This window comes from Nipponia nippon, unplaced genomic scaffold, assembly GCF_047370975.1.
Source record: "Nipponia nippon isolate SJK-2023a ecotype South Korea unplaced genomic scaffold, ASM4737097v1 scaffold_30, whole genome shotgun sequence".
Taxonomy (NCBI): Eukaryota; Metazoa; Chordata; class Aves; order Pelecaniformes; family Threskiornithidae; genus Nipponia; species Nipponia nippon.
In genome coordinates this window covers 2574134-2600568 of record NW_028262348.1, presented here as the reverse complement: position 1 = coordinate 2600568, position 26435 = coordinate 2574134, and the positions used below count along the sequence as shown (strand labels likewise).

At 42.1% G+C, this 26435-nt stretch overlaps 1 protein-coding gene across 4 annotated transcripts; it reads left to right on the top strand.

Annotated features, from left to right (window-relative positions):
* The first annotated feature begins 127 nt into the window (after nucleotides 1–127).
* Nucleotides 128–26381, top strand: SUDS3 (SIN3A corepressor complex component SDS3). 4 transcript variants are annotated; one of them, XM_087768524.1, is made up of 15 exons: nucleotides 128–389; nucleotides 641–737; nucleotides 1721–3413; nucleotides 5317–5386; nucleotides 6386–6441; nucleotides 6837–6908; nucleotides 9218–9237; nucleotides 9810–9966; nucleotides 13261–13356; nucleotides 15321–15382; nucleotides 16339–16360; nucleotides 17108–17213; nucleotides 21411–21495; nucleotides 22695–22847; nucleotides 24415–24561. In XM_087768524.1, the coding sequence occupies exons 3-14, from the start codon at nucleotides 3248–3250 to the stop codon at nucleotides 22800–22802; spliced, it is 1020 nt and encodes a 339-aa protein (XP_087624650.1). In that variant the 5' UTR covers nucleotides 128–389; nucleotides 641–737; nucleotides 1721–3247; the 3' UTR covers nucleotides 22803–22847; nucleotides 24415–24561. The 4 variants fall into 4 exon arrangements, with proteins under 4 accessions (XP_087624650.1, XP_087624649.1, XP_087624652.1 ...); XM_087768523.1 differs by having other exon boundaries at nucleotides 128–737; XM_087768526.1 differs by lacking the exon at nucleotides 22695–22847 and adding an exon at nucleotides 25986–26381 and having other exon boundaries at nucleotides 139–3413; nucleotides 24415–24515.
* Nucleotides 26382–26435: the final 54 nt, after the last annotated feature.

Below are 26435 nucleotides of genomic sequence, written 5' to 3'. Positions count from 1 at the left end.
GCGGGGCCGTTAACGGCTGGGGCGGGCCCGCCCCTCAGGGCCCGCAGCGGGCTCAGCTGTGTGTGGCGGGGTGTCGGGGCCTGTAGCGGCCTCGAGCGTGCGAGGGGCCGGGGCGGGGGCCGGGTCTGGGCCTGCGGTAGCCCGGGGGGTGTGAGGGGCGGTGTCGGGGCCCGGTAAGAAGGCAGCTCTGAGGCTTTCGGTACCTGCCGTCAGGGTTGGGAGGGGGTTGACAAGGAGTGTGTGTGCTGTGGCGGGTCCCGGTAACCAACGAAAGAGAAGGCCTGGCTCGGCAGTGGTGTGCCTTCAGGAGGAAAGGCCTCAGAGGAGAAGGCGGCGCTTTAGCAGTGGTTGAGAGGTCTGGGTTAGGAAGAGCTCAGAGCAGAGACAGGGTAAGGTGATTTAATGCTGCTTCTGCCGCGCTTTGTGGTTCCCTACAGCCTCTGAATCTAGAGGCAAACACTCTTTCCTTTATTGCTGTAAAGGCTCGCGGTGGCTTAGTCTTTCATAGTTTTTTTTTTTTTAATTACTTTTTTGCTAAACAAACCGAAGGAGCAGAGCTTTATCTTCTGCCAGTACCTCATGCAACCTCATTCTACTAACATGTTTCTGACAGCTGTTCTCCTCCGGGGCTTTCTTCCAGGACCGTCGTCACAGAGCCCTTTGAAACTAAAGGTACAGGAACTTGAAAGCCATGTGTTCCAGGCTAAGGGCGTGCATTCTGTTCTTCAAAGGCCAAGGTACTATATTACCGGTTTTCTCATTGCAGTCATCTAATTCATGCAATAAATGAGTTGCCCTGATCTCTGTTTATAAGCTGAGCTTTGTAACCTTTTTTTTCTCTATTTCTTACAAACGGAAAGAAAAACATGGTGAGCGTGACGTCTGTGTCAGCTACTCTGTGAGTAGCTGATGCTGACAAAGCAGGAGGTAGAAATCTTTCAAACTGAGGGAACGTATATAAAACAATAAATGAGTCGTGATGAAAAAAACAGCCTTGATGAAAACATGAGCCAAGAACAATAGCTTGACAGAGAAGTTTAAACTTTCCCTGATAGCTCTTTGGGGCGTAGACAGTTACTTTTCTGCATTTGTAAGGGAAATATGGCATTCCTTAAAGCTGAACCTCCTCCCTTGGGTTCCCGCTGAATGCCTGACAGATGACAGTAGAGGGTGTCTCCAGAAGGCTAATATTAAACATGAGGAATTAGTACAGAGGGAGCAACAGCAAGCGAGATTCCAGTTTTGACCACAGAATGAGCTAAAAAATTTTGCATCAGCAGCTGTATGCAGTTTCTTACTCACAGGCTGCACACAGCTCCTTCTGTTCAGAGGGTTCTTGTGTGCCCTCACGTTAGCAAACGCACCTGCCCTTTGTGTGCTGTGTGAAAGGCGGGCTGCTCGTAGAGGATAAATTGGCTTCAGACAAAGTGCTGAGGTGGTGTAAAGCGGAATAAATTCACCTTGGAAGGGCAGCCCTGGCTCAGACACGCTTGGAGCTAGTTTGCCGCCCACGAACTGGGCTTGCAGGGGAGCTGGTGGGCTAAATACGTGGGCAGATGGGAGAGATGCAGACAGAAAACGGGGAAGAAAGGGAGAAAATTGTGTTTATAAGGCTTTAAGGGGGCTCTGGTTAGTTCTGAGAAAGGGCTTTAGCCAGTCCCATCTCTATTTTTAGCTCTGTGACTGTATGACTTTGGGAAAGTTATTTGTACAATTCAAGCCAGGTGCAAGTCTGCGGGGAGAGGGCAAAGCCACGGGCGCCGGGCGCAGCGTGGGCACCCAGTCAGCTCCTGCGATGTGGCAGCCGCCACCACACCCTTTCCTGTTCTCCCTGTGGCCGCGGGCAGCCCTGCCAGCTACCGCTGCCGGAGAGAGGAGAAAGGTAAAGGGATTGCTTTCCGAGATGCCGATAACCCCTGGCACCCGGCATTACTTGGAAACGGAGAGCTGGCGAGCAGCTCTGGTGTTCTGTCTCCTACTTGCCAAGCCAAATGCCCTCAAGTGGGACACTGAGCTCTGGGAACTGCTCTCATAGTGTTGACTTTTAGCTGTGTCTCAGCCTCATCTCCTGTGAAAGGTAATATTTACTTATGTAAAAAGGTATCGGGCATACTTTGCATGGGTGTTCTGAGTTAAAAATTGTCAGTCAGGGCAAACAGATCTCTGGGGTGAGCTACAGGAAAGCAAAGTGCGTACGCGGCGTTATTACAGTTCTTTTCCGAACAAAGAGCGTGACCTGGTGCTCCTCTCGGCTGCTGGGCGCCCGGTTCAGCGAGTTTGAAAAAGCGCTGCCGTGTTTTTGAGTTCGGTCCTCCTTTAGATAAAACCTACTCTGTTTCCTCTCTCTTGGTGAGGTGTTTAGGGTACCTCAGTGAGTCAGTAGGTTGTGCAGCTGAGGAATGCACCTCACAACTGTTACGGTAAGCCTTTAGCATGGCTCTGCTGGAGGGAGTGAGACTAATGAGTTCCTCCCAGGTGACTTAGAGTTGCAGGAAAGGGCTAAATGAGGTATTTAGCCTGAAATACCAATGGGAGGCATTTTTGTAGGGAGTAGGATCTTGTATTTAATGGTCCCCGCATGTGAATCTCACTGCAGGGTGTAGATCCTTGGTTTTGTAGCTGTGTCTGGTCAGGAGCATGACCTGTATCGGGCAGATGCGAGACCTTCACCGCGGCTTCGGACGCTTGTTCCGTGGAAGCTGCTCTTTACTGGCATGAAGCAACGGCTTCACCCGGCTGAATGCGAGATGGCAGTACCGTGGTGGTGCTTTGTTGAGAGCACAGAGGAACAAGGAAGTAATTTCTGTTTTAAAAAAAAAAAAAGAAATAAAATTGGAAAGAGTAGTGTAAGCGTCCTGACGAGCCCATTCCCACCGCTGTGGGTCTGTGCCCCGCCACACAGGCGTTTTGTGGCAGATGGGGTCATCCTGGTGGCAGAAAGCGAGAACGGGGGTCCCCGGGGGCCCAGGCAAAGCCCCCTTTCCCCCCATAAACCGCTCCAAGGGCAAAGCCCGGCAGCGAGCGAGCACCAGGCGCGGTTTAAGCCTGGGCCCACGCTGCCGGCGGGGCCGGGACTCGAACCCGCGGCCTCCCCGCAAGTCCCCGCCCCCGAGGACCTCGCCCTTAGGTGCCGGCCGCGGTCGCCGGCGCGGCGCTCCGGAAGCGGAAGTGGCGGCGCGGGTCCTGGCGCCGTTGCCGAGCGCCGGGCGGAGGCGCGGGCCCGCGGCGGCGGCTCCGTCCCGTCGCTATGAGCGCGGCCGGGCTGGTGTCTGCCACGCCGCCGGCCCCCGCCCCGCCTGGGGCGCCCGCCACCGCCATGCCCCCCGGCCCCGAGTACTACGAGGAGGAGGAGCTGGAGAGCGCCGAGGAGGAGGACGGCGAGCGGAGCGCTCGGGCCCGCGACTCCGATGAGGGTTAGTGGCGTGGCGGGCTGGGCCGGAGCGGGGCTGGGGGCGGCTTTGGTGCCCTGGGAGAGGGCGGCGGGGGGAAGCGGAGGCCCCTGGGGGTCATGGCGGGGGGGAGGGGGGAAGCGGAGGCCCCTGGGGGTCATGGCGGGGCGGGGGGGAAGCGGAGGCCCCTGGGGGTCATGGCGGGCGGGGGCCTCTCACCTCGATGGCGGGTTGAAGAAGGGGGCTGCTGCGGGCAGGGGCGCTGGGGAGGTGGAGGGGAGCGTTTGGGGAAGGAAGGCTTGGGTCTGGTTTGGTGGAGAAGTGGTCTGGAGCAGCGAGAAAACGCGAAGGAGACAAGGGCTTGTGAGGTTAGGGGGGGTAGAAAAGCAAAGGCGATGGAGAGGGGAAGTGGAGCGGTTTCCCGGGTGAAGGAGAGGCCGTGAGAGAAGGGAAGAGCGCTGAGGGGGTGGGCTTGGGCGCCTGGGAAAAGCAGGGAGAAATCTGGTGTGTGGGACTTGGTTATGTTTCTGTGGTGGGAAGGGGGCAGCTACGGTAGAAGGAAGCGTGGGCAGAAGTAAGGGGGGGCGAGAGGATGTTAGATGAAAGGGGTTTTGTAGAAGGACCAGGAAGGCAGCAGAGAAGAGGAAAAGGAAGTAAAAACCCAGAGTATTCTGGGGTGTAGGACTCATCAAACAACACATAAGGGAGATGAAGAATGACCCGTTGACAGCGCCCGTTGCTCCGTCAGCCGGAGTCCTCCATCACGGCTGGTACGCTCAGGAATGAGGTGCCAGAGCCAAACCTGTAGGTCCTTACAAAGGACGACGGCGCACCGGGCAGCGGGGGGCTCTCCCTGGCTGCACAAAGTAACCCGAGCACGGCAGTCCTTTATGGTGACCTAGGCATCTAAGTATTTTTCTTTCAGTTAAAACTTTTTTGGTTTGTCTTTGGTGTGTTGAATTTTATCTTAATATACGTAAGCTTAAAGCGTTTATTCGTACTTTAAGAAAAATCTGAGAAAAGTTTGATTTAAGGGGCTGGTGCCCCCCATCTATACGTAGGGAACATAGCCGTAGTTTAGGCTTTACAGCTGTGCCCTGCCTATCACAGCTCTGGCCTGAAGGCACTGACCTCTCCTGGGGGAGGAAAGGTAATTAATTCTTCACTACCCTTGTCTTATAAATAGTTTATAAGCCTGAAAAGGCACAGTGGAAAGCTAACAGTCCCATACTGGTCTAATTTGTTTGTAGTTTATATTAGCTATTCATAAAATTTGGGTTATCTTTATGGTAGTGCTGGTCTTCGTTATGTATAAATGTTGAAGTACTTCTGTGCAAAGGTGTAGCTGAGAAGTCGAGTTCAGATCACGGCAAGTAACTTTGTTACGTTTAGCGAGACCTTGGTAGTCAACCCTGACAGCAGTTAGTCACGGTATTTTTGTTTTGGAGTGTTTCAGGTCGAGACGCAGAATCTGTTAGAGCTGTTTCAGTCACTGTCTGCCATACAGTGTATTATGGCAGGGGCGAAATTAGAGGAAGAAGCTTGTGAAACGTTTTTCAGAGTCTTTAGCCTGTTTCTGTCTCACCTTTGTGTATGTGAGCGTTAATGGAGAACCTGTTGTCTTAAACTGGGAAGAAATGACCAGAGTAGCTGAAGTTGTTTAGACTTGATGTAAGCTTCATTTCAAAACTACCAGAGGGTTTACATAGGTTAAGGTGCAGTTGCAGGAAAGAGATGAGTTAGTTCATTTCACTTCTGAATTCGTCTCTCCAGAGGCCTATTTGTTGTGTATTTGAGGTTAAATTGCCTGAGGTTTGGGGATTTTTTGTTTGTTTCCTTGTTTCTTTGTTTTTAAATAATTTAGTACGTTGTGGGGTTTTTTTAAGTACTACTTTAGTTTTAACAAGTCATTCTTTACCTCATTTAGACACTGAGGATGCCAGTGAAACGGACCTGGCAAAACACGAGGAAGAGGACTTTGTAGAAATGAAAGAACAGTAAGTAACTCATTCTAATCAAAAGTAAGGTAATGTTCTGTTTATTTGGGGGTTTTTTTTGCATAAAACTTTGCAATGTTTTGGGCCAAGATCGGGGTTCTTAAGTGCCTAGCCCAATGTAATAGCTAATGAGTCCATATACTTGCATTTCTTCTCTCCTCAGTTACTTTCTCTGTTCTATATGTATTCAGGAAACTAAACGCTGCTGCTGTTTCGAACAAAGGAATAGGTACCAGTTTCTGGCAGCAGCTGAGTTTTGCTGCGAATGAATCCCGCTGCAGACAGATCCTTCAAATAAAATAAAGGATCTACTTTATATAAGCCAAACAAAAAGCAAGACGCCTGTTAAAACCCCTTAAACACTAGGATGTTAGCCCTGTCCAAGAAGATGGGCTTTTTGGAGACTTGAAATAGTTTCCCTTGATGTTTAGGGGTATTTGCAGTATTTTCTGCTCTTGCTTACTGGCAGAGACATATTTTTATACAGGTCAGGAAGACTTGGCCTGTGTTAAACCGCAGATACGTGAGAAAGGAAAAGCAAATTTGAAACAGCACCAGGAATAGACTTTGGGGTTTTTTATAGTGTCAAGATCTACATCAGGAAATGCCTTCTGTTTTATAAGTAGGGAACTAGTACACAAATATTAAGACTTGACAAAGTAGCAGAATGATTCTGTTGTAAAGTTTCTGGTGTCTGTAGATCTAAATGTCATTTTAGATTTCGACATTTAAAAAGAAAAATTAAAAAATCCTATCTTAGCCTGAACTGTTCCCAAAATAATTGGTTTGGGTGCATTGCAAAACCAATGGGGTGGCAGGGTTTTTAGACAGAATGATAACCTTTCGTTTGAATAATATTCTTTTAGTTGTTGTTTGTTTCCTGAAGTTCTTCTGAAAGGTTTTTAATTCCGTGTAAACACGTTGTAACCTACCTAAACAGATGGTGAAATAAAGGATGCGTGTTTGTTTTTCAAAGTTGCGTGCTCTCTGTCTTTGCAGGATGTATCAGGACAAACTGGCATCTCTGAAGAGGCAATTACAGCAATTGCAGGAAGGTAAGCTTTGAAGGGGATAGCTTTTTTTTCCTGAACAATTTTCAGCACTTTTCAAAGGCCATAGAGAGATGAGGGTTTTGAAGGATGTAAGCAGCATCCCTCACTGCATGGCGGCTCCCAGTCATGCTGCTTAGTGAAAAATGTCAGCCACTTCCCATCCTTTTTCCCTCTAAACGCTCGTAGTTAACTCTCTGTGTACTAAAGCATTTCTTAAAAGGAGTAGTCGGCTTTCTGAAAAAATGGGGAACGTGCTTATCGAAATAAGCAAACTAGAACTGTAGTTTTCTGATTTCAATACTAGTATTTGTGTTTCAAGTGGTGTATGGCTCCTTGAGAAAATTTAATACTTGGAATAAATAAAATTCCAGTGGGAATCCACAATTTATTTCAACTAGGTACTCTTCAGGAATATCAGAAAAGAATGAAAAAGTTGGACCAGCAGTACAAAGAAAGGATACGAAACGCAGGTAAGCTGAATTTCTTTCTAAGATGCTGCATACAACTTAAACTAATGTTTTTTATAACACCTGAAAAAAAATAAAGGTAATTCTGTCCTTGAAATAAAAGGAACTTGCTGGAGCAAAGGGTTCTTCTGCTTCCAAGCGTATATTGAGAGTGCATGAAGGATGACGAGATCTATCTTGATTTTTTTAAAATTCTTTTTTCCTTCATCAGCATTGTTTGCTGACTGTTTACTAAACACCAATAAACAGATTTAGTCTTCATTTGCGTGGAAAAAGCACAAGTAAAAAAAATTGTTTCATTTTTATCTGGCACCATGCCTAACCTACAGTTGCCCACTTTGGCTCGTTCTTTTGTGCAGCTTGTCTGAAACCTTCAGGTGCCCTGTTGCTTTCAGTTTGCAGGAGTGGAAAGTTAGGACTACATGCTTTCCCAAAGATCTGTTTTGTGCCCCGCAACAGAGGGTTTGCTGCTGAAACTGTTCTTCCGTATAGCTGTGACACTGAATGGGCTGCCTGTGCTTTGTGTTCCGGTGCTCTGCTTCAGGAGCAAAGGCCCAAGTTGATTTTTAAAGTGCCTAGCTCTCAGCCCTTCTGGGTAGCCTTTATTGTGGTACTGTAGAGAAATGGCTTGGAAATCAGATCTGTTTGCCTGCCCTCCCTCTTTCTTGTTTGTTCTCTTTCCAGTAGGTTCTTATCTTGGATACTGAAGCAGGGCCTTTTACAGAAGCTATTATGTGGAAATAGGAAATGTAGCTGTTCTTCCTTTGGAAAAGTTGGATGAATCCTGTAATGCCTTGGCCGTTACTCTGGAAACATGACAGAGAGGCAGTGGCAGTTGTATGATGGCTGCGTACGCCAACCTTTGAGTAGTATAAATTGTATCTTTCTAAAAGTGCTTGGGATGGTAAAAGATTTGGTTGAGGAATTTAAGTGAATTGAACTACTTCTTGTTAACAGGAATCTGTCTTCTGAGATGAATTTCATGTGCACTAGAGCTATGTTCTAGTAATCTTGGGTTGTTTTGGTAAAATTAAGACTAACTGCAAACTTGTATTTCTGGCTGGCAAAGACCAGTGCTGCAGCAACATATTTCTTCCACAGGAGGGCAGATGGTGATAATTTTCAATTTTATGATAAAAAAATGCAACTGCCTAGTACTATGGGAAAAATGGTCTTTTATGTTTATCCGTCCCACGTTGAGGTTTTGGTTGTGTTTTTTTTTTTTTTGAGAATTCATAGATATTAAAGCAACAGTTTAGATTTACCTATGTTTGATTACCTCCGTAACGCAGCTTCCATGCTCAATTGGTAGAGCCTTTGCAAACAAAAGGTTTGATTTTTATTGGGCCGTTATCATCTTTGGTTTCTATTTTGTTGTTTAAAACTATTTAAAAACAAGAAAAAGGCACAGTAGTACAGTGTTGCTACTACAGCCTTCTCCGAAACATGTTTGAAGCCTATGATCTTTACAGAAGTTTTTACTGTTTCAAGTATTTCCAAAGCTTAATATGGTGGTGAAATAGGGTGACTTGAGGACTGCTCAGGTGCCTCGGTTGCCTCTTCTTGGCGCTACCTTGAGTAAAAACTTTGGTTTGGGCATTATGTCCTCCAGGACACACAAGAAGGGTCCCATCCTGCTTAATTTCAAGCTGCTAGGAATTGCACAAACATCGGTAGCAGGACTATTTCACACCCAGAAATCCATTTGCTTCATCCATAGGTCTGACTTGAACTCATCATTGCCATGTGTTAGAACTTAACCTTCAGTGATACGTAACGATTTCCTTGCTTGTTTTCTCAGGCATAAACAGCCTGAAATCAGACACGTGCGAGTTGAGTAGATGAATCTTCTAACAGCTGCAGAATTATTTCCGAGACAGTCGTTGCTGAAATTTATGAAGATGGCTTAAACTGTGAATTCTTGCCAGCCATACATTCAGCTACATGTTTCAAGCTTCTGTCTGGGAAGTTTATATCTAGTATTAATTGATTGTAATTAAACTGGAAAAAAGATGGACTACGTGCTTAGTACTGCTCGGAATAGTAGCTGAACTGAATAGTATGGAATACTGCGGTGTAGGCTTTGCAAATCTGCTTGACAATCTGTAGAAAACTTCAATTAGCAATATATTTTTGTGGAATTTTTTTATAGTTACTGTATTTTCAGCGTAAAACTATGAAGTGAGAGTAGAGTTTGGATGAGTACGTACGCTGTTTACTTCACCGCCTCTCTTGGCTCCAATATTCAATGACTTAAAATGTCATGTTGTGCATCCTCAAAAATAATAAATTAAGTCTCTCTTCTCTTTCAGAACTGTTCCTCCAGCTGGAAGTAAGTACTCTTCAATTTATCAAAATATATATTAACTAGATGGAAGAGGTATAAACCTCTGGTTTCATCAACTAGTACTTGTGCTTGTTTTCCCAGAAGGCTTAAAGACATTTTCTTCCTCTAGCTAGCATTATTACACTGGAGATGTAGTACAGCCTACTGTTGGTATTGCTTCCAGTAACTTCTGGACTTTGTCATTAAAATAGAATTAAAAGAAATATTTGCTCTTGGGCTGCTGTATGCTGGCTGTGCATTTGGCTTGTTTAAAAAGCTTGTTTGAGGTGGTAAATGATAGCACTATTTATAAATCTGAAGAGCTGTCTGCCAGAGACTTGATAGAGTATGCAACATTAAAATGTTTTTTAAAAATAATTAATTCTTTTACCAATATAGTACTGCTTAGTCATTTTGATGGTTCTCTGTTGATTACGAATATCGATAATCTTTAGAACCGGCTACAGTTTTGAACTGAAAAGCTAATCAATACAGCAGTTGAAAGAAGCTGTTGTGATATCATTAACTTGAATCACTGGTTCCTTAGTTAACCTTTTTGTTCTTTTGGTTTGCATTAGACAGACCAGGTGGAAAAAAATTACGTCAAGGAAAAGAAGGCAGCAGCAAAGGAGTTTGAAGATAAGAAAATTGAGCTTAAGGAAAATTTGATCGCAGAGTTGGAAGAGAAAAAGAAGATGATTGAGAATGAAAAGCTAACCATGGAATTAACAGGAGGTAAAAACAAGAGAGGCATCTGTCGTTTATTCTGTCTGCCACTGCTTAGGAAAAAAGATACTAAGGTAGCAATGCTGATTTATACAGACAGCTCGTGTGAAGGCTTCAAAGCTTTCCCAGTGCCAACAGATGTAGAATGCAAATTGGTGGCCTTTTAATGGAGAAAACAGTTCAGTGACCTGAAAATAAATAAATAAATAAAAATTATTATTTATTTATAAAATAAATTTCAGTGACCTGAATTACCAAAAGACGAAGCAGCAGAGTGGATGGGCTTTCTTACGTGCAGGGAAAGGGGCTTCTTTAGTTCCTGCGATCTGGCAATAAAAATACTGAGATATGCCACAATATTGACCTAACCAGCAGTGCCAGGTTGTAAACTGTGCCCTTTTTTTCTCCAGTAATAGGTGGTCAAGAAGTTGAAGAAAACAATAAAGGTTGAAATAAGCTACTTAAAGCCAGAAAAATAGATTTGTGAGCTACATTTGTGTCCAGACTCTGGAAAATGGACATTAAATGGACAGATTTCTTTCATGAGACCAGTTGGTGCCCCTGGTGCCTTGGCAATGCTCTTTGCAGTAATTGACACAGTGGAGCTAAGTAGAGGGGTAATTAGCCTCCTTCACAAATTGTGTTGCTGTGATACTGAACCAAAAGTCTGATTTGATTCTCTCTTTAAGAGCAGCTCCCTTACTTCATGGACAGATAATGCTGGTTGCGTTGCTGAGGCCTGTTCATGAGTTAGACCTTTTATATCTTTCTTGCGTAGTATCTACAGAAGTTATGTAAGCTAGTAATTTAATTAGTGTTCAGAAGCGAGAATTAAAACCTCTTTGGACATAGGGTGCTCTTGGCTTTGTAGAAACTGTTAGGGCTGATCTGGTCTGCTATGCTGTTTCCCTGATCTTTTTTTTTAATTATGAAGTCTAGTCCAATCTTACAACCTGTGCCTTATCTTAACTTTCTTATTGTTGTCCTATGTCTCTGATCATTACTAAGTTGGGATACAGTACTAATCTTGTAAGCAGATTCTCATTAGTGGATCAGGATCTGACTAGATCTTACCCTTGGAAATCTGCATACCAACGTTGTAGGAGTCTGAAGGAATCCCGTTTCTCTATCAGTGGGACAGCTGTTAACATCAGGGTTTGGATTTGCAGAGTTAAAGGGAGAGTGAGGAGGGACAAAAAGAAGTATTTTGTAGTCTGATTTGGGGACCAGATTAATCCTCTTTAGGGAAATATGTCCTCCCGTTGTTGTGTGTCCTGAAGAGATGTTTCATCAAATATAAGTCTAGGAAAAGGCACGTGAGTAACTGCGGAGAAGAGATCCGCTCTGTGTGTGTTAGCCTTCCCTTATCTCCTTCCTTCCGGACTAGCAGAAATGCAGTGTGATTTCTTTAGAGGTAACGGATTGTGTTGTGAACATGCACTGGAGGCTAAGAAATAACAATACTGGAACTGATGTGGACTCGATGGTTTTTAAAACCTATGGAAGTTCGGTGTATACAAGGATACAACCTGATGCATAGGCTCGTCTGGGAGTGGTGCAGATTGATTAGGTTGCAATAGTTGCCTCCAGTTGTGGAGCACTGTGTAGCATGGTTCCTAACTACTAAGCCTCATGCAAGACTGTGTTTTAGCTTAAATTCGTTGGTGCTTTAGCAGCTCTTCAAAACTTCTTTTATAAAGTTTTCATGAATCTCTCGAATCTTGAAGTTCTTCAAATGTTTAACAGTAAATGTAAGACTCTCAAACTCTGTGGTTTTTTTTTCTTTCTGAAAACTTGTTTGGTGCTGACTTTCAGCTGACTTGTCACAATTTTAAGATACAGGGTGCTAAGATAAAGAGATAAGGAAATTGATCTCTGCCTTATTCCCGTTTTAAGCAATACAGGTGATAACTGTGTGACAACTCATTTGAAACTAATTTTTAAAAAGGAGAAAAAGCCTTCTTGACTTGGCTGTATATTGCCTTGAGTAAGTGCTTCAGACCCCTCTTCTGAGGCTCTCGTACATCGATCTTAAATGAATGAGAATGGCTTACATTCAACACCGTAAGTTACATTTTTAGCGTCTGCAGGGCTATTAATGTTCAGTGTTTTTCAAATTCAGCTTTAATCCTAGAGATACAGTTTCCTTTGGCATACACTCGGTGGGTGACACCTCTTTTTTTTTTTTTTTCTTTAAAGCTTTTATCGTAATATTTGTTCCCTTGATGTGCAGCGTGGTCGTCCTTGTTCACCCTTGAGATAAGGAGAAAAGTAATTTGGTGTCTTTTGACCATGCATAGCTGCTGAAGGTTTTTAGCATCTAGAGGGAGCCAAAGAGGCTTCATAGACTGAAGTCCTACCTAGGACGTGATTCAGGTGTACTTAAAAGATGAGCCAATAATTCTCAGCACATAGAAAGAGAGGTGAGATGATGTGTTTAGCATTTCAGATGTGGTCTCTTGGTTGCCAGTTCAGGATATCTTCATAAATTAAGGAATGATTTGTGACAGTTTGAGTAAAGTAGTTCAGTTAAGACTACCTGTAGACATTTGGACAAACTGTAATTTCAGGTAATTACTTGGTGATGAGACTTGTGTTTCAATTTTAAACAGATTTTTTTCTCCTTCCCCAGTGCATATGCTACAATTTATTTCCCGTCAACTGCTGCTCTGCATGTTATTAATTAGGTTTATTTCATTAATCATAATTTAAAACATTTCTAGATAATCTGAATTTAAATACTACTTGTGTTTAAAATTATTCCAGCAGACTTGTATCAGTCTTGAACGCAGTAATTATCTGTATTCCTTTGACAAAGCTGTTGTCCAGCTTGAAGACAAGAAAAAGAGAGCGATTGATTTGTAGCTGATGTTTTACGTGCTATTAACTATCCAAGTTTTGTTAGCAAAGAACTCCATGAACTTTGCCTTTTAAATGATCTGGCCAAGAGCGGATAGCATCAGCGTTAAAGGAATTTGCCCTGAATCCTTGCAGCATCATTGTGCTTGTTATCGATACCTGAAGGAGCTGTAAAATGCCCCCAAACCAACTGTGCCGCTTCCAGCTGACGAAAGCTGTAACCGTGGCATCACAACACCATTACTGAACGGTGACCTAGTGTGAAAGAGAACTTGTATTCGCTGTCAGCAGTTCCGGCTTGGATGCTGGAAGCTATCACAAAAAATTTTCGATTTTCTGTGTGAAAGAGGAAAGGTTCTTTTCCTTGTGCCCTGTGTAGAAAGCTGCTGCTTCTCTCTCCTTTCCCTCTGGTCTTATCAGCTCTCCAACTTCATTACTCTGCAGATTCAATGGAAGTGAAGCCTATTATGACAAGGAAACTGAGGCGACGACCAAACGATCCCGTTCCTATCCCAGACAAGAGGAGGAAACCTGCCCCTGATATCCTTTTACAGAGTCATTGGAGGGCTGTTGGATTTGAGGCCGGCATGCTACCTGCATCTGTGTCGTTTTGTACCGGAAGGAAAATGAAATGAGCTGCTAGGATCAAATTTTAATCTAGGAAATACTGAAGTACAATTTATCGTGTATAATGTGCAATGTAACACAACCTGTCTTTGGAGATCCCTCGGTATCCAAACTTAAACTTCACGGTGTTGTGAGGTAACTTATTTGATTATTTTTTTTTTGTTAGTGAGAATAGTTTGAATTCTTCAGGCAAGGTTTTTCACAAAGGAAAAACGTTAAAAGAACACTACATATAAATGCTGAGGTAGTTGATTCCATGGATAGTAAATGGTTTTTTACATGAGCCAAAGCTTTTCTCATTTCAAGATGTGACAAAACATTTGCCAGAAAGATCATATTTGTCATATCAAAGTAGTTTTTCTGTTTCTGATAAAGGCTTCAGATCTTTAATCCAGAGAGCTGCATAGCAAAAGCAAGGAGTGCTAGATTTGTTCTTTGAATAGAAAGAAAAAATGAAAATCCATCTTGTTTTTATATATCACACAGGAGAGGAAAACATGTATATGTAATCCTTCTCTTCTGCCTTGTTGCATGTTTCTTATAATCAAAATGTTCCTTGGCCTCTGGAAATACATTTTTAGCTCCTCTGTGATGATGGGCACTTTTTCTATTTGTATATTAAATTCACCTGGAAAGGAAGGCAATGATATTTGCTTTGCAGAGGCTTCTTACTAGATTCCAAACTGGTATGGCTTAAATCAGATTCAAAAAGCGTATCTTACGACTTCTGAGTGACTCACATTTTCTGAAGGCAATATCAAACCTTGAACTTCTAGAGTTCATGCAAGATGGTCACAAGCATCTCCAGTTTTAATTAACCTTTCTGGTTGGAGATTCTGTTCACTCTTTCAGGGGGGGAAAAAAAAAATCTATTAGTGCCCCTATCTCATCCAAAATAAACGAGTTTCATAGTGAACGTGACCTACTAATTGAGCATGATGCAGCAGCCACAGTAGGACACTCTATCTGCCTTGCCTCACTGGGGAGAGGATTAAAGTCTGTCAGAACCAAAATCCTTAAAATGCAGCCTAGCAGTTGTTAACTTCAGTGTAATACTTGGAATGCTTTTGATGTAACAGCTGTTTTGAAGAAACGCTGTAGATTAAAGCTGGAGGCAGGGTCCGCTGCTTTGGGTATTGTTTTCCTTCTGTGTCCTTAGGTTTTTCTTGCGTGGAAGTGACAGAGGAGCAGTAGAAAAGGGAAGTAGGAAGATGCAATTGTGAAACTACGCAAAATGATAGCGGAGCTCTAAGGCGGCTAAAATACACTAACCTCTGTGTGCTGAGATTTTGCTTTTGTTTTCAGGTGAATGGTAGGCTCTTACTTATCCTCAGCCACACAAGGATGTGTTTTGTGCCTCCGGCTTTATTTCCTGGTTCTTTTTTTTTTGAGTTCTGTTTTGTGGGCTTTCCCCTCTTCTCGCGCTCTCTCTATTCCTGTTTACTGAGTTACAAAATAATGAGTTTCTTTTCCTAGGTTTGGGTGGGATTTGGCTTCGTTGTACAAAATCTGAAGCGAGCCTGTTGTGTTTCAGCTCCCAGATCGTTCTCTACAGAAATGCAACATGAAAACACTGAAAATGGTAGTGCTTGATGCCTCCATGAAGTAAACGTCAATGCGCTAAAGGCTTTTCATTAATGGTTATGTCTGAATAAGTTAAAATGATTTTGCACTCTATTTGCTGCTAAATATGAGGCTCTGTGGAGATGAACTTGTATTAATTCGTACGATAAAAAAGGCTCAAGTGTGACACTTACTAAGATCTTGTGCAACTTTACAGAAACCTTTTGGCTTACGTGTAGTCAAGTGAAATGTCATTGACCTTTAATTTTTAGCCTTGATTATCAAGAGCTTATGGGAACCTTAATTCTGCATACCTCAGCTAAATTATTTGTTGACTGATGAGCAAATAATGGAGGACCTGAGAACACTGAATAAGGTAGGGATTATTGCTTTATTTGTATTTCTTTGTTTTAAAGAGAAAGCTAATGCTTTCCCCTGAAGAGAACAGAGCTCTGTTCTCATGTTCCTTTTTGAGACGTGGGACTATTTCATGCCGGCAGGCTTTCTGAAGTAACACAATAAAAGATGAAGCAAGATGGTATCTCCTCCCTTTTATTTTAATAGGCTTAATTAACCTAATTAAAATGACTGTCATCTAAAAATGTTACCTTTTGTCTGAACCAAGTGATGAGCTATCTTAAGGAGTTTCTTCCTCCGCACGGCTGAACAGATGTTAACGCGTCTTTCTGAGATCACCGGCTGCCTCTGGTTTAGGCCTTAGTGTGGGGGGGTGGTTTTTTAGGGGTGGTTTTTTTTTTTCCTCCCCACTGTCACGATACTTCAGCAAACTGGATAGGGTGCGCTGTGTATGCTTACAGTTTTCCTAGATTTAATGAACCTATTGCTTTCTTGCTAAACGCTCTAAGGCTTATCTAATTTCTTATAGCAGAGGCTGCTCATTAAGGCTTTTGCTGATGGTGGTGCAGCATGGGTTTTGTGCCAGCTGTTGAGGTGTCGCTAATGATTTATCTCCTGTATTTCTTGTACCCTGAGAAGTGTTGGATCATGTTCAAAAATACAGTGTGTATAGAGGGGTTTGGTTTTGACTTGTTTTAGTGGATTATCCGCAGGCTCTGAAGTTCGGTTTGTAGACCTTTTGTATCGCTATACTGATTCTCCATACCTTAGTCTGTTTATAGCATGCTGTTCTAGTTACGTGTTATGCCACTTAACAGTACGTTTAAAAAGGAAAAAACCCAAACATTTAGAGTATGGAAAGTAAGACTGTCTTTTTATTATTAAAATAATTAAAATTCTGTCTTTAAATTATTACTGCAGACTTGTATGGCTCATGTCAGATCTCTAATGCTTCTTTGCTCTCTTTCTATGTAGCTTAAATCGCCCAAGAGACCAGGTGAGTTAACAGTTGCATGGGAACTTGTTCACAGTCGTGCTGTTTGGAACAGAGAATTATAGCGTAGGCTTTTTGACTGTACAGTTGCTGACTGTGTAATTCAACTGTATAATTGTTTTGACTATGTAATTGCTGTTCTTTGTGTAGCTGCTGTGGCGAATGAGTGCTCTGTGGCATCTCTTCATCTGTTCTGAAGCTTGTCAGGGATGGGAAGGGAGGCGTATGCGTCTTTGGTGGCTGAAACGTTTGGGCAAGGGACAATCTGACTGTGTAAAGAGGTTTTTCCATTATATTCAGGTGCATCTGGGCAGCTTGCCTGCTTGTCAGGTGGATGGAGGGATTGAGAACTACGGTTTTATGCCTTCAGCTCTCTAGATGTGTCTGTACACTTTATTTCAAGAGAGAGTGGTACTAACTTGCCTAAGTAATTCTGATCCTATTTAGCTACTCTGCTATAGATTAGAATTAAAAGAAAATCAAGGACATATTGTCTATCACCTGCCTATCAACATTTTTTCAGATAAACGTTATATTTCAGTGAATATTATAATTTATATACTCAAGGCAGAGGTTGAATTATTCGTCCCAGGATAGGGAATATTTTTCCGATGGAAGTTTGAGTTTGTAGCTTTCTGTGCTTATTACTTCTGCTTAATATGACCTTATTAATCGCAATTCTGCGGTCAGATGTGCTACTGTGTGGTGGACACGTGCTGGTCTTAAACACAGTCTCTGTCCTGTTCTCAGCCTCTCCCTCCTCTCCCGAGCACCTCCCGGCTACACCAGCAGAGTCTCCCGCACAGCGGTTTGAGGCCCGGATAGAAGATGGAAAACTCTACTATGATAAGAGATGGTAAGTCCTGGTAAATTTCTGCTTTAATCGGTCTGAGCCTTGTATAGTGAGGAGACAAAGACTGCAGAGAGAAATTGCTTTGATAAAAGAGTTTGAGGACAAAATGGTTTTGGGCAGAGTTTAGCCACTTCTTCCAAGGGCTAATCGTTGCGACTTCGGTACGTCAGAAGTGATAATGGAGTGTTTAGACCTCGTAGACTTTCAGGAGTAACTATTGGCTTGAGTAAAAGGAGACTTAAATCTTTTCCATGGGTTCAGTTCTGCACACTGTGACACTTGGGAAACATTTTTGTCGAACCTAATGTTAAGTAAGAGAGCCACCAGCAGACGCAGCGTGATGTAGCTGCGAAGTCGGTCAGCTAGGATCCAGATACTCTGCGATTGCAGGCGCAGCGGTGTCGGCGGTATTCGCAGTCCTGGTGTTCAGTTTTGTAGAACGCCAGCCCGTCGTTCCACAAGGTGGCAGAAGAAATGTTGTGTACCAGATGAGCAGAATGAAAAATGTTTCTAATAATAAATCCCAATAACCTTTAAAGATCAAACCCGCATGGGAGAAGCAACTTCAGAATTGCTGATTGGATTTTAGCTCTGTTAAGTTTTATGGGCGTGTAGCTGTGCAAGCCTCACAAAACACAAGGAAAATACTAAATTTTGCAGAGAAATCTTCGTAGGTCTTAAACTTAATCCGTGAGACACGCGAAGCTGGATAATCAAGGGGCCAATCTATTACTCCTTGAGCAGAAAGCAATTTGCAAGTCGTATGCTTATTTGTAGCCTACTTTGGTGTTCTGGTGGCTCAAAATAACAAGTGACAAGGTTGTAATTTTATCACGGAAAATGATAGCTGTGAAGCTTGTTTTCTACACAACAGCCAGCTTGTGCAGTTTGTCAGTTTTTCCTCCTGACAGTGAAGTTTCATCAAGAGTTCAATGTATACAGCTCTGATAAAGGCTGCTGCCTGGAGCTTAAACTTCTGTGAAGCGTAAAGCAGACTTGAACTGAACAGGCTACTTGTCACTCCACAAATTCATGAAGTGCTTTTTTTGCTTTCATAATTTTTTTTTGTGTAAAGTGACTATCCTCTAGGATATATTTGGATGAATAAACTGTTCTTCGGAATTTTTAAGCATGTGGAGTACTGTACAGTGTTGCATAAGTTAAAAAAAAAAAAAAAAGGAAAGATGGAACTGGAGTAATCCGTCAGTAAAGCTCCCAAGCTCCCACCGAATTTAAACCTGGGAGAGCTTCAGTGAATCTCTCAAAAGCACCAGCTCTCTCTGAAAGGTATCTAGTTAGGACATAAAACGCTAACAAATATTTTCATCCTGCTGGATTCGATTGTCATGGGGGTCTCGCTGTCAGAAATTCCAGCTGTTGCCTTTCCTGCCTTCCTTGTTCTTACACTGTTTTAAGATAAGTATTTTACATTTTTTGGCTGTAATAATCCTGCTTAGATTTTTTTGATTGATAGTAATAATAGTTGTGCAAAGTAGCTGGTATTTAAAACAACGAAGTAACTCTTGATAGTGGGAGGGTAATTTTTTTTTTCTAAGGTGTATTAAGGCTGTAGCTGCTGGCATGCACCAGAAATAATAAAAGTGACAGCTCAGGAGTGACTACTTTCTCTGTTACCTGACAGCAGCCATGAAGGACCATTATCTCAAAACAGTGAATGTTTAAGGCTAGTAATGGACTCCCTAAGGTCTTGCAGAGATATTTCACAAACGTGTCTCCAAAGCGGAGATATAGGGAGTTTCAGATGGATGTGGAATTAGACTTCAGTTTTTATCCTCAATTTGCTCTATGCTCCCCCGTCGGATCCTAAAATACAGTTCACTGTAAACCAGCCATCTTTTTGCTTTTAGCTTTGTCTGTGTACAATAATGCAGAGTGATTTCTTTCAGTCTTTGGGTGGAGATGCAGTTGAAAATCTTGGCCTTCCAGCAAAATAGTTTGTAGCAGAAAGCAGGCTTATTTCTGCTTGCCTCGCTTGTCAGTATTGTGGTGTATTTTACCTACTGCAAAAGCAAGAGTGGTTTGGCACTTCCCTTCTCTTGAAAGCCAACTCAGATTCCATTGCGTTTTCCATCTGAAGTACTTTCCTCAGTTCTACCCCTCTGTTCCCCTGTGGGTGTATAAACCCGGCAAAGGGCTGCGACGTGAACATGTAAGTGAGATGTACCAGGCTGCTGTACCTTCAGCTGACCTGTCTCTGTGTGCACGGAGCATGAGACGGTTCGGACAACTCTTCAGTGAAAAAGTGCTGAACTGACTCGGTACCTTGCCTTTTCTGTGCACAGGTAACGTAGATTTACCGATGGACAGTAACTTGTGACGTGAAATTGAGGGGCTGAAGCCAGCTTTGTGTGTGTCATTAGCTTTGGAATTCACTAATAATCAAAAATTGGAAGAAACACCTGTGAGTGGAAGAATTATTTCATTATCTGTGCAGGCGTGGATACCGCTTGAGAGCTGTCCTTTGCAGTGGTATCTTCTGCACTCGGAAGCTTGTACACTGATTGTATCAAGATCATAAATTCCCCTTGCTTAAGCAGTCACAGCATGGCATGGTGGGACACTGCTGGACTGAGATTTTTCTGTCTTATCTTAGGGAGGTCTGCTTTGTAGTAGCTTATAATCTTCCTTTATATCAATTAATGATTATCTGAGCTCAGTAAACTGAGATTTTTTGGCTCATTGCTGCTATTACATTGCCCTGGAACCCACTGACATCCTTTCTGTTAAAACGAGGGAGAAAGAATAATGGTTGGACACAAGTGTCTAAAGGTTGCAGAATTTGAGAGGGGTTTTTTTATTACCTCGCCCAGCCCACTGGTAATTAATATGTTCGGAAGGCTGAAAGCTGACGCTGCCGTTCTTGTTGCTGGCAAGCAGTGTGAAAATTCTGAGTACATAAGCCAGTAGGAAAAGATTATGGAATAAACTCTTGGAAGACTTCTATATTTACAGAAATAACTGTAAAGATTATGCAAATCCATGCGTTTTGACAAATGGCTGTCAGCCAATCAGACTGCGGGGAGTTGCATACTGAGTAGCTGCTGAGGGAATCTCTGCGCGGTGATTCTGCGACTTGGGTTGCCCAGTTAAATAAGCAGCACATCATGGTTAGGGTAAAGGTGGAAACACACTTACGCTTTTATAACTATAAAGCATTTCGGTGCTCTCTTGATTAAGATTATTTACTTACAAATAATCTGTTTCAGTATAATTAGTTCTGCCTACGGAACTCTCCTAGGCGGAATAAACAGCAACTGGGGAGTTTTGTCTGGCACACTTTGCAGCACTTACCAGAAACATGGTCTGCAAAGAAGGCAAGACCGTGAAATCAAGCCATGCAGAGTTATGGATTTTGAAGTTTTTACTTTGTATTGTACAAAATGCACTAGGAAAACTATATAGCATGACTGAAATATGATCCTTTAGGGGAAAAAATTATATGAAATGTGATCTAAAAGGGGAAAAATGGATATGCTTATATATATGCCTATATATAAGCATATATATGTGCTCTATATACCTCCTTATGGCAGGTATATACAGCTTCTTACAGAATCAGTTACCCATCACTTACCATTTTGGGTGTTTTCACAAAATAAGACAGTATTAGAAATTTGAGGTCTCTGTTTAAACGATAATGGACTGCACTGGTTGAGTACAGTTCACTTTGGGGGGGGGGGGCACTCGTAATTTTGTGTTGGGGAATGTGAATAACTTTTTAGTATCTGTGATTTGCCCTGTCTTGTTTTATCAGGCATAATATGGAGTCGCCTTCTCAAATCCATCCTGTGTCTGAATGTGAAAGGCTAGTTTGATGAACTCTTGAAACACGGGCTTATTGTCTATCCGTGTTCTCCTGTCTTGTGGCTTGGTGCTCTGCCCTTCTTTCAGATGGGAAATCTGTTTTCGGTAATCTGCGTACAGAATTGAATCTGAATTGAGCGAGCTTCATGCATTCTGAAGCATCATTTAAATGCAAAATGTGTGGGCAGAATCAGACCACCCGCTATGTCGGTGAAGACGGGGGAAGCGGTGTGGAAAGAAAGACAGACTTCATATTTACTCTGTCCAAATGCTTGTAGAATCCTAGCTTTATCAGTCTTACTACTGTTTCTTTTCTCAGTCTTTGGACAGCTAATGGTTTCATGTGTTTCTCTCTCTTTTTATACATTTTTGCAGGTACCACAAGAGCCAGGCTATTTACCTGGAGTCTAAAGAGAACACTAAGATCAGCTGTGTGATCAGTTCTGTGGGCGCCAATGAGGTAGTGGGCTGCTTTCTTTTTCACGGGAGCGGGGAAAGCTGTGGGTCAGCAGAGGCAGGTAGATGGCTGTCTAGTAAGGACTAAGAGAAAAATCAGTATTATTTTCAGAAAATATGCAGTTGTCTGGTGTCTAAAGAAGCTGAATCCAAGGTAAAACTGAGTTGAGAGATCTCTTCTTGAGAGAGATCCGAGATGGGAAGAGACTTGCTGTGTTCCTAAAGAATGATCCTATATTTTGCAGGTAGTAGTTTGGCAGGCAGGAAAAATGGGGAGAGCTGACATGTTGCATCTCATTAGCACTACATTCATAAGTTCCATTGCCATTATTTTAAGAACATACACGCAGTTATTATTAATGCAAAATTTAAAAAAATCCCATTAGGGAATCCAGAAGAGGAAAAATTTTTGTCTACCAAATTTAGTTGTTGCAAGGGGAGAAAATTCATCCTGGGTACATGTGTTGTGAAGTAAGCTGGCAGCATCCATCACCTACTTGAGGAAGAGGGCAGGTGAGTCATTTGTCTGAGACAATTTCCCTGTGGCTAATGATTAAGGCTTAGAGAAGCTGGTGAAGAGAGGTGCGTGCCTAAGATTGATGTGAATCTTGCTGCAAAACAAGCTTAGTGCTTGAGCAGTGCACCGCTTGGGCAAAGGGAGCAGTTTATTCTTTGCTTGCAGATTCCAGACACTTCAAGGAAAGAAATGATAGACTTGAATGCACTTCTCTTCAATCAGCCAATAAAGTAACTTTAATTTGTTTTGGCAGCTGAGGGAAAATATTTTATTTTCAACAAAATGAGTTGCATATGGGATATGCTTTGTATCACAACTGTTCTCCTTGCAGTAACAGTTGTTACGCTCAACGGTTGGTTATTTAGATAAAGCAGTAGTAGCATGCTAATGGATGCGTTAAAAATATAGTGCTGCTAATTTGATTAAAGTTATTACTGTTAGCTGAAAACATTAAAACTCAATCTTTTGGGAGCATCTTACCTGAAACCTGAAGGAAACGCAAGCCGTTAATTATAATTGCGTGAATTCCACTTCAAAGTGAGACAATAGGTTTCCTTTTAGTTTTGTGAGAGAGGCTGGGGAGGAGGCATGGCAGTTGTTTGCCCTGTGATGGTTCTTTGCAGCACTATAAAGCCAAGGGAGAGAAATACTTCACGGAATACAGAAATGAGAAGGTGTTCTCTTAGGGGCACAACGTGCACGTCTCGGATTTCATCACACGTTCAAAAGTGTGGTTGCCAAACTGTGATCTTACTGGGTCCTGCTTGAATTTAGAAGCTAGAAGGCGGACCTAGATTTGCCTTTTGACAACAATAAACTCCGCAGTATGTGCAGGAAAGGTTGGTTGTTTTTTGTTTGGTTTTTTTTTTTTTTTAATTCCCATGAGCTTATTCAGCAATCTCAGTTTGTTGGGAGTTGAAAAAAGGAGGAAGCTTACTTTTCTTTTACAGTCTAGGAATAAAAGAAATTCAGAGATGGATTTGGTTGTTTCTATTCACCACCTCCTTCAGTTCTTTAGAATTAATAGATGTTACCTTCTGATTGCAAAATACATTGTATGTCTAAAACATCAGTTTTAAGTTCAGAATATGTCTCGATGCTTTTATTTTTCTGAACTGTGTGGCACATTTTAGTGTTAATAAGTAATTTCACTGTTGCGGTCACTTAAAATTGAATTTTAATTTTCCTCCAAGTGGATCTTAACAAAAGGGTTACCTTCAGTAAAAACAAATACACCATTCCATCGTACTGTACAGTTTTACATTCTGTCACGTTTGTTGTTCTGTACAGTTGCTCAGAGTCTGTGCATTTAAGAATTCTTTTGGTTAGTAGAACATACCAAATTCTTAGAAATGTTGCAGTGGAGAGATGATCATCAGTGAAGGTGGATTCTAATTTCTCTAAAGAAATAACTGAAGTACAAATGCAGGCAAATATTATATTTATATTGAGGGCTCCTGCTAGTAAAGTCAATTGATAATTAAAATAATAGAGTTAAATCAATCTACCGTGCCAGGCCTGTAGCTAATATGGTATCTAAAAAAAAAAAACTTTTGGATAAATCGCATGCCAACACTAACATTATAGTCCTTTGCAGTAGGCAATATTGGACTTGTGTCCTAAAATACTGTAGTACTAAGAGCTGGATAACTCGTATTTTCCATGCATTTATTTAAATGTGTTTAAATGGCTTAGAACGATAAGATGGAGAGGAGATTTGCTCAGATTTGATTTTTAAAATTACAAGTATTTGGGTCTAAAGTTCTTGAAAGTGATTTTTATTTCTTAAAAATTCCGAGTGGCTGCCTCCATGGAAGCAATTTGTCCTTTGAAACATACGGTATAGCAGCAAGTTATGTGAATTTTTCCATGCAAGTCTTTAAAAAAAAAAAAAAAAAGAGGCCCTTTTATCTTCAGATACAATTTATTTAATACATTGTGAGAAATGCTTCACTGAACAAAACCAGAATAAGCTTTTCATTTGACTAATAGTTACTTGTCTGGGCAAATCCCAGGATAGGTAATTTTATGATCTGTGGATCTAGAGAGGCTTATTCTTGATTAGGTAAAGCTTAATGGCAGAGTTCTGTTGCGAACTATAGCAGAAGGAAACTTGCTTTCCTGATGATGCTTGGAAAGAGTCATTTTTCTTGATGACTGTTTTGAGCAGGCAGTTAGGGTGGTAAAGTTAGAAACCTGATTTCAGTTTCTACTCAGGTTGCGGACACCTAATGTGGGGAGGGAGAAGGGCTTAAGCTAAATCATCCGTGCACCCTGAGTAACAGAGGTGTTCAGATCTGGCAATAGCAATACCAGGGCTTGATTGGCTGCGTATTGCTCACTGTGGGTTTTCCCTTTTTCTCCCCAATGTATCTCCCTGTCCCTTTCTTTTTCTCTTTCATGCAGATCTGGGTGAGGAAAACCAGTGACAGCACAAAGATGAGAATCTACCTGGGACAGCTGCAGCGAGGTGTTTTTGTGATCCGTCGACGATCAGCTGCGTGACTGTATGCTCTTCCTTGGTCTTTTTTTTTTTTTTTTTTTTTTTTTTTTTTTTAAACCAATAGACAAACCTCCAGTGGGGAATGGCAGTCTGTTCACTCATCGTAGCAGCAGAGGACGCTGTCATGACCTCTCACGAGACAGTTTGTGGCTGGCCACATAATCCCCAGTAGTCCTTAAATCTTTAGTGGTACCCAAGCACTGCCCTGGACTATTTCTGGATTTTGCATCAAGCTTCTCTCTGCTTTCTTTATATTTTGGGTGATTATTTAAGAAGACTTTGCATCATACTTTTTTCATCGTCATTTCATGGTGCATAGATGGGACTCGTGTGTCGAAAACAACGTAACGTTTATGTTTTGAATCAGACCGATGGAAGAAGCTTTGCTTGTCAAGACCTGAAGTTATTTGTTCTTTTTGGTTTTGTTTTCCTGCAAGACTCGGGATGTTGGGCAAAAGGAGATTAATCTCGCCAGCTTTCAGCTGCAGCTGAGAGATGCGTCCGGAATACCTGGTATACAACATCAGCTTTATTGGATGAACTGTTTAAAGACTTGAGCACTGAGGCTTTTTTCTTGGGAAAGAGTGAACAGCTCAGAAACTGCTGAAAATCTAGTTGATTTTTAATGTAGTTAAGCAGTCACATGTGGTTAATCAGAAGCTTCCATTTCTCTTCACATTAAAAAGCCCTTCAATGAACAAGCAAGGAGTATATCTATTTGCTGAAGTCGTTTCCTGACATAGGTGGATGAGTATAAACCAAAGGGTTAGTTAATGGGACTTTGCAGATAGCAAGACTAGGAACTATATGTATGAGTATAAGCACTCGTACATGTAGAGAGACGAAAGGTAAATTTCATTTTCTTTACTGACGCTTAGAGTACAGGTCAGGCTGGAATCCTGCTGACAGAAGATACTGGATCTGTTGTATCTTCCAAAGAAGCCTAGTATAGAGCAGAAAGCGGCATTCACATGCTTTTAGTGTATAGCTGAAACCTTCATTCCCTAAATTGTCATGCTAAGGTTTCCCTTTGAAGGGTATTTTAATTACTGGAGATAACACTGGGTTTCTACACCTGCCCTCCGATAGCACAAGTGAAAATACTCAAGTGATGATATCACTATACTCCCTTCCAAGATGTTTAAAGATCTGACTCTGGCATTCCTTTATTATTCCCAGTCTTTTGCTGATGGCTGAAACCACCAATACCATGTGTGACTGCATTGGCATGAACTACACAGTGTACTGGCAGTGCTGTCAGATCTTTGCCTTCTGTGCAAAAGAATTTTGCGCTCCTTTTGATTACTGGACAAAAAGTTGTAATTCCTGCCTTTACCAGTATCTGTCACTTTGAGGCATCTTTTGTTTCTGCTTTTGAACTGCCTTCTTGTTCAGCATCCGTCTAGCCTTTCTTTCATATCTGGATAAATGGAGTATTTTAAATGACTGTTTTCATTTCTTTTACTCACTGCAGTTGGGTGGCAGTCACATCCCAGTAACTGATGGATGTACGTGGATCTGGAGTGGAGCGTTATGGCTGGGTTTCTGATGCGTTGCCTTTGTGGCTGAGACACCTTACTGACTTTTACTTTGTTTAGAGTTTCGACTGGATCTGGAGCCTTGGTGAGGAAAGGAGAAGGTGTCTGTTTCCCACCCCTTGAAAATGTGCCACCTCTGCTGCAGCGCTAGTCAGGTGGAAAGTAGCAGGCTGTATTTTGTCAAGTTAACAGCATACTTAATATAACTTAGCATTCTCTGCACGTGTGACAGGTTTTTAATAAGGTGATGATGTACCAAACAGGATTTGTCACTGAGCCTTAAAATGAACATCATCGTTCTTATAATAAAACGTGCTAAGTAAATAGCAGGATTTATTTCCTACCCATATCATTTTTATCAATATATATGTTTGTGGAAGTAGCTG